Source organism: Trichechus manatus, unplaced genomic scaffold (assembly GCF_000243295.1).
Source record: "Trichechus manatus latirostris isolate Lorelei unplaced genomic scaffold, TriManLat1.0 scaffold00132, whole genome shotgun sequence".
Taxonomy (NCBI): domain Eukaryota; kingdom Metazoa; phylum Chordata; class Mammalia; order Sirenia; family Trichechidae; genus Trichechus; species Trichechus manatus.
The window spans coordinates 4,895,726-4,903,614 of NW_004444068.1; the positions used below are offsets into that span (position 1 = coordinate 4,895,726).

The 7,889-nt window shown below is 47.0% G+C and overlaps 1 protein-coding gene across 1 annotated transcript in view; it reads left to right on the forward strand.

Annotated features, from left to right (window-relative positions):
* Nucleotides 1-7,031, forward strand: part of RBP1 (retinol binding protein 1) — a 37,807-nt gene extending 30,776 nt beyond the window's left edge. Inside the window, 2 exon segments of the mRNA XM_004385086.3 lie at nt 4,714-4,815; nt 6,878-7,031. Coding sequence (XP_004385143.1) covers nt 4,714-4,815; nt 6,878-6,931 — 156 coding nt within the window. The 3' untranslated portion in view covers nt 6,932-7,031.
* The last annotated feature ends 858 nt before the right edge of the window (nt 7,032-7,889 follow it).

The window sequence follows — 7,889 nt, forward strand, 5'->3', positions numbered from 1 at the left end:
TGGAGAGACTGGAACACTTATACACTGTTGGTGGGAATGTAAAATGGTACAACCACTTTGGAAATCGATTTGGCACTTCCTTAAAAAGCTGGAAATAGAAGTACCATGCAATCCAACAATCCCGCTCCTTGGACTATATCCTAGAGAATTAAGAGCCGTCACACAAATAGATATATGCACACCCATGTTCTCTGTAGCACTGTTCATGATAGCAAAAAGATGGAAACAACCTAGGTGCCCAATCAATGGATGAATGGATAAACATGGTATATTCACACAATAGAATATTACGTAATGATAAAGAACAACGATGAAGCCGTGAAACATCTTATAACATGGAGGAAGCTGGAACTCATTATGCTGAGTGAATTTAGTCAGTCACAGAAGGACAAATATTGTATAAGAGCACTATTATAAGAACTCAAGAAAAGGTTTAACCACAGAAGAAAACATTCTTTGATGGTTACGAGGGCGAGGAGGAAGGGTGAGGGTTATTCACTAGATAGTAGACAAGAATTATCTTAGGTGAAGGGAAGGACAGCACATACTACAGGAGAAGTCAGCACAGCTGGACTAAACCAAAGCTAAGAAGTTTCCTGAATACAATCAAACACTTTGAGAGATAGAGTAGGGATCTGGGGACCATGCTTTCAGGGGACATCTAGGTCAATTGGCATAACAAAGCTTATTAAGAAGATGTTCTGCGTCCTACTTTGGTGAGTGGCATCTGGGGTCTTAAAAGCTAGCGAGTGGCCATCTAAGATGCATCAATTTGTCCCAACCACCCAGAGTAAAGGAGAATCAAGAACACCAAAGACACAAGGAAAGTATTAGCCCAAGAGACAGAAAAGGCCATATAAACCAGAGAGTTCATCAGCCTGAGACCAGAAGAACTAGATGGTGCCTGGCTATCACCAATGACCACCCTGACAGAGAACACAACAGAGTCCTGGATGGAGAAGGTGAAATGTGGGGTGTAGAACTCAAATTCTAGTAAGAAGACCAGACTTAATGGTCTGATGGAGACTGGAGGAACCCCAGAAAGCATGGCCCCCAGACTCTTTGTCAACCAGAACTAAAACCATTCCTGAAGCCAACTCTTCAGACAAAGATTGGACTGGACTGTGGGACATAAAATGATACTCTTGAAAGAGTGTGCTCCTTAGCTCAAGTAGATACATGAGACTAAATGGGCAGCTTCTGTCCACAGGTGAGATGAGAAGGCTGAGAGGATTAGGAGCTGGTTGAATGGACATGGGAAACCGGGTGGAAAGGAGTGTGCTGTCACAGTATAGGGAGAGCAGTTAGGGTCACATAACAATGTATGTATAAATTTTTGTATGAGAGACTAACTTGAAATGTAAGCCTTCACTTAAACTACAACAATAAACAAAAAAATAAAATCAAGAAAGGTGTAGGGTTGTATCCTTTCACCATACTTATTCAATCTGTGTGCTGAGCAAATAATCCAAGAAGCTGTACTATATGAAGAAGCAGACGGCATTAGGATTGGAGGAAGACTCATTAAGAAACTGCAATATGCAGATGACACAACCTTGTTTGCTGAAAGTGAAGAGGACTTGAAGTACTTACTGATGAAGATCAAAAACTACAGCCTTGTGTGTGGATTACACCTCAACATAAAACAAAAAATCCTCACAACTGGACTAATAAACTACATCATGATAAATGAAGAAAAGATGGATGTTGTCAAGGATTCTGTTTTACTTGGATACACAATGTCCATGGAAGCAGCAATCAAGAAATCAAATGACATATTGCATTGGGCAAATCTGCTGCAAAAGACCTCTTTAAAGTGTTACGAGGCAAAGATGACACTTGGAGGACTAAGATGTGCCTGACCCAAGCCAAGGTATTTTCAGTTGCCTCATATGCATACGAAGCCTGCATACAATGAATAAGAAAGACTGAAGAAGAATTGATGCCTTTGAATTATGGTGTTGGAGAAGAACATCTCATATACCGTGGACTGCCAGAAAAACGAACAAATCTGTTTTACAAGGAGTACAGCCAAAAGGCTCCTTAGAAGTGATGATGGCAAGACTTCTTCTCATGTACTTTGGACACGTTATCAGGAGGGACCAGTCCCTGGAGAAGGACATCATGCTTGGTAAAGTAGAGGGTCAGCAAAAAAGAGGAAGACCCTCAATAAGATGGATTCACGTAGTGGCTTCAACAATGGGCTCAAAGATAGCAACGATTATGAGGATGGCGCAGGACTGTACAGAAGGTCACTATGAGTCGGAACCGAGTTGAGGACACCCTAAAATAACATGTGAAGAAATTATGATACAAAACTGTAAATGATACAATCCTAATTTTATTTAAAAAAAAAAAAAAAGAGAGATGATAAAATCCTAATTTTGTTTAAAAAAGAAAAGAAACACTGATTTAAAAAAAGTGCTGTTCAGAAATACATGTTAGAGTAATTATCTCTGGAGAATATTACAGGTATTAGTTTTATTATTTATTTTCTTCTTTGAATTTTTTTGTATTTTCCAATGCAGAAGGTGTGAGTATCCTCACTAATTCTAATATTTCCAGTAGAGGCAGAGTGTATGTATCATAACTGAGAATCAGCAATTCCCCTTTATGCTTCTGATTTATTCAGAAGCTCTTAGTATGAAGAGTAAGGTTCTGGATGAGCACATGAAGAGGTCAGTTGATAAGTAAACTAAATTTTCTTATGAACTCTGTGAAGTCCAGGACTGTCTGATTTCTCGGTCCCCACTTCCCTTCTCAGGTCTGACATAGTCGAGGTGCCCAGTGAATGAGCGTCTTGTCTTACGTGGCCTGTGGTCATTAGTGGTCTTTCCCCATGACTTGTCTCTTCATACATTGACCACACTGGGTTTTGACCTGGAGTCTTTCTGGTTTGGAGTTGGACGTCTGCCCCAAGGGAGTCTCTGGACCAGGGAGAGGAGCCATCAGCCCATGCCCCACATCATCCTGTGCCCCATCTCCCTCTGGGAACAGGCTCAGGAGTAGAGGTTAGAGTTCCTCCTTTGTGAAGCTGTGGGTATACACCTGGCCCCATCTGCCTCCATTGTGCGGTTCATTGCTGACATCATCTTGACAGCAGAGGGCAGTAGTGATCAGTGAGCCCAGAAAGGAAAGGCGGGGGAAGGAAGGTGTTCTCCTATAGGAAGTGGCCCTACTCACTCCACACTCATTTCTCAGGTTTCTCCTTCTCTCCCAAATCCTTAGGCTGTGGTTGACTGTCCTGAATCTCGGCTGAGCATGGCAGAGTACACATGAATTCTAGAACCTTAGCTTTCTAATGCCAAGACCTCTGCATTAATAGCACCCACCCCCTCATGTGACAGATGGGAACACTGGGGCCCAGAGGAGGGATCGATTTGGTCAGAGCCACACAATGAGCAAGGCACAGACTGAGTTCTGGCCCCTTCAGTCACTCATACTGTGGAACTGCCCCATACTGAAAGGCCATTCAAAAGAAGGTGGGAAGCCATGAATATGAGAGATGCCCACTGCACCTTCTTGTGCCCAGCCCTGGAGACACAGGGGAAAGAGAGGTCCCAATCTAGACAATGAGCTCATGGCCACGCTAGGGAGACAGGACTCTCTTGCTCTAAATTCCACCACTCTGAGTCCTGTGTCCCTGGGTGGGCCTTTGCCACTCCAACAAGTCTGTGAAATCTGCCCCCATAGGCATGTCTGGTCCTCCTCCTCGTCCCATCTGTCTCCCCTCAGCATACCCAGCGCCTGGCAAGACACACAGTGCTCAAGGGAGATGTGAGGGCACAAAGGTGGGCAGCAGGGGCTTCTTCCTCTCTCCCCCACCACTCTTGGTGCCTGCCTGGTGAGCTTCCTGAGAGTGTCTCTGATGTCAGATCTCTGTGCCTTCATCGCACGGCCCCCAGTGGACCCCTCTCCCCCAGCACCTCCTTGCTCCATTCTCCTCTCCCTCAAGGCTCCCAAGCCTCTCTAGCGATACTGGGCATGTAAGCAGTGTGGTACATTGAGAAGGGGACTTTGGCACCCCACGGATCTGTGCTTAGATCTGGCACGTCCATTGACCCCTTGGGTGACCTTGGCAAGACCCTTGACCTGATCTGTAAAATGGAGATCCCAATCTTTGCTCCAGATGAACAGTCACAAGGATTTAGAGACAGCATAGAGAGTGCCTGGTGGAGCAGGCAGGCAGCTAGTGGCGGCCGTTGGTGCCCAAGGCCATTTTCCCCAGGAGACGATGAGTTCTTTGAAGGCAGGTGTGTCTTTCTGGTGTCCCAGGACCTAGCAAAGGTTGAAACAGTGAATGGATGGATGAAATGTCTGGGGACAGGCAGGGTACTCTGAGAAGTCTGTCCCTCACCAGCAAGAGGCAGGAAAGCAGCCTCGCCCCACCCACACCTCGTCTGCTCAGGCCTCAGGAGTCCCGCCTCCCCCTCCCAGCCCCATTCTCAGCCGTAGCACTGACAGCTCTGCCCCAGTGACTTTTTCCCTCCTAATTATCCTTTTAAATGAAATTTATGGAGGTTTCCATAAATTTTAAAACTGATTTGCACACTGTAATTAGAGCATGGCATAGGTAAGGAGTGTTGAGCTGCATATCTTCTATAATGAAATTGATGTAAAGACATCCTGGATTATCAGGGTTGAAGCCTGCCCTTCTCCGAGGCTCCAGGGACTGCCTGCTCAGGACTGACAACTGTGCTTCTTGCTTGGCAGACCACGGTGAGCTGGGATGGGGACAAGCTCGAGTGTGTGCAGAAGGGCGAGAAAGAGGGGCGCGGCTGGACCCAGTGGATCGAGGGTGATGAGCTGCACCTGGTAGGTTCCTGGGCTGGGTGGGCTGGACTAGGCTGGGCCCCCAGAAGCTCTGGTCACCACGGAGGTCTGCATGGACCTTGTAAGAATGCAGTGTGTCTGGTCCTTTGTTCCTCTCTGAAGCTTCCCTTCCAAGGGCCTGGAGAAGTTACTCAAGTAACTTTATGGTTAATGTGTTTTCAAGGTCTAGGAGTTGTCGAGTCAGAGGGAGGAGGTGAGGGGGTGCATTCACTAAGTGTGAGGCACTGAGCTAGGCCCTTTTGCATTCCTTCCTCTTCCCATTCTCTCAGCAGCCGTATGGACCATGTACTGTTACTATTTATCTGTTTGGAGATGAGGGCATGGAAGTTCTGGAAGATTAGGTTAAACATATAGTTCGCACATTAGAAGGTGGCGGAACCAAAATATGCTCCCCAATGGTGTATATTTTCACCATGCCAAATTGTAGCAGACCAGAGCCAATGAGAATTCTCTTAGCTTCTGTAAGACATGATCTCAGTCTAAATTACAAGGAGGAGAAGTCTTCAGTTAGGGGGTGGGCCCCACTCATCCTGTCCTCCAGCCTGGGGACTCAGGTCAAAACCACTTCCACTCTGTCCACTGGGAAGAGCATGCACAGATCCATAGTGAAAAAAATCCTGAAAACCTATTGCCGTCAAGTCAGTGGTGACCCCATGTGTTACAGAGTAGAGCTGAGCTCTGTAGTGTTTTCTGGGTAATCTTTACAGAAGCAATCACCAGGCCTGTCTTCCATGGTGCCACTGGGTAGGTTTGAACTGCCAACCTTTAGTAGCCAAGCACAAACAGTTTATGCCACCCAAGGACCTAGTAGAGCCCCATGTTTTCTGGATATAGCACGTGTCCTCTAACCGGAGAGGTCCCATTGCTCCACCCACCCCCTTGGAGCCCCTAAATGTCTTCATTCTGTGGTAGGAGCCTGATCCAGATGATTCGGGTTCTAGACCCAACTCACTGATTGTTTTCGGGCAGGTCCCTTCCTCCCTCTGGGCCACATCTGCAAAATGCCATCCTACCATGTAGGAGTTCTATGAAGACCAAGGTCTGTAAGAGCTTTGAGAATCTGAGTGCTGAGGAGAGGCACGAGGCCGTTATTTTCAGAGGCTGCTTACCCTAATGCAGACAGCCTGGGCTGAGGGGCCTGACCTTGAGCTTTTCTCCTCCTGGGCCTGTGTTTCCTCAACTCTGAGCAAAGAGGGTGAGTGAAATGACCATTGGCCCTTTCACCTCAATAGTTCTGTGGATCTATATGTCAGAGGTTGTAAACTGGGGGCCGCAGAGGCCTGTTTTACTTGGCCCTCACAAGACTTCAGACTTCTCAGTCAACAGCTTAAAAATTGGAGATGTCACATAAATACCCAGATTTCCAGCTTCCTTCAGAAAAAAAAAAAACTTGGAAGATGTGGCAACCCTGTGCTATCATTCCTACCTGGCAGTAGTCCATAGGGACGGAGCAGGGGCTGCCCTTGTGGGCAGAGCATGGGCTTTCTTGGCTGCATTTTAGAGCCACCTGGGAGGCTTTTAAAAATACCAATTCCCATGCTCCACTCCCTGAGGTACTGATATAAGTGGTCTAGAGTGGAGTCCAGGAGCTCCTCAGACTCCCCAGGTAACTCTAAGGTGCAACCGAAGCTCAGAACTGCTGCAGTAGTTTGCAACCCCTGGTCTGTGGTAACCTATTGAGCTCCTTTGTGGGTTAAACCATGAGTCTGGGCCTGGTTTCTTCCATTCCCCGGGCACAGACTCTGTCCTGGGCTCAGGCCTGAGGTTCTCAGAGTCTTTCCACCTCTTGGGAAGGGGACATCGGGAGTTCTATTGGTCAGCTCTAAGCCACATCTGTTCCCCAGCCAGCTCCACGCACAGTATGCAGCAGAGTCGGATCTCCACTGATCAAGTTCAACCTACTTTCCAAGGCATTGGTTAGTTTGCTCCAACTCTTGGGAGAAATTAGCAGCCATTGAGGATTTTCAGAGTTCCTGCCCTAGACACACCAAACCCCAAGTGTGAGCTTATTCTGGCCGTTGACATGGGTCTGCTTATGTTTCAGGAGATGAGAGTGCAGGGTGTGGTCTGCAAGCAAGTGTTCAAGAAGGTGCAGTGAAGCCCAGCGGACGGCCAGACCATGGCCTCCGGGAAGGAGTGGTGAGAAGCACGGGCCAGGATCCCCTTCTTTGCACAGCATGGAGCAGAAGTGTCCAGCCCCCGCCCCCCGGGCATCTGTTAGCAGAGTGTCTCTTGACTTTGTTTCTTTTCCTTTTCTTAAAACGAAGCCAGCTCAATAAAAGTGATCTCTGCTCACAGTGTCTGTTTCGGAAAAGCTTCAAATCCCCACCGTGCTCACGTTTTTTCTGGACTTCTGAGGCTGGCTTCTCTGATACCACCCCTGGAGAGAAGGAGAGATTCAGCCACGCCCCTGCAGATTGAGCCCTGACCTGACACCTGTGCATGTCTTTCCCCAGAAGCACAGGCTGGGGTGCTGGGTATGTGTGTGGCATGATATTTAGTCATCTGTGTATTAAGTACATCCGTGGGTACAGTCACCGCCAAAGCATAGCCGGAAAAGAAGCCCTCCACCCCTGGAAGTCAGAGCCTAGTTAAGGAGATCCAGTCAACAGACAACAGCTTCATAATTGTACCATACACATAGGAGATGCTCCAAAAATTATTTGGGAATGAAATGGAACTGGACAGAATTTTAAGCCCCAAGCTAGAATGAGATGAAGCTTAATCAAAGATAATTACGTGTTGGATTTGATTTCAGAGGCGTCTTAAGTACACCACTTCCCCAACCCACAACCACCACCCCTCCATTTATGCACTGATGAAAATCCTTTCTTTTCACTGTTACAGATGAGGCTTAACTTGCAAATCTCCCTACAAGATGGCTTGTTCTGGTTCAAACCCTTGCTGAGAATTTGCATTCTTAACAAGTTCCCTGCTGAGAATTCGCATTTCCACCCCAGATGTACTGAACCGGAATCTACATTTAAACAAGATCCCCAGATGATTCTTATTTATAACTTCCTGGGAACTTGTTAGAAATGCAAATTTCCAGCAGG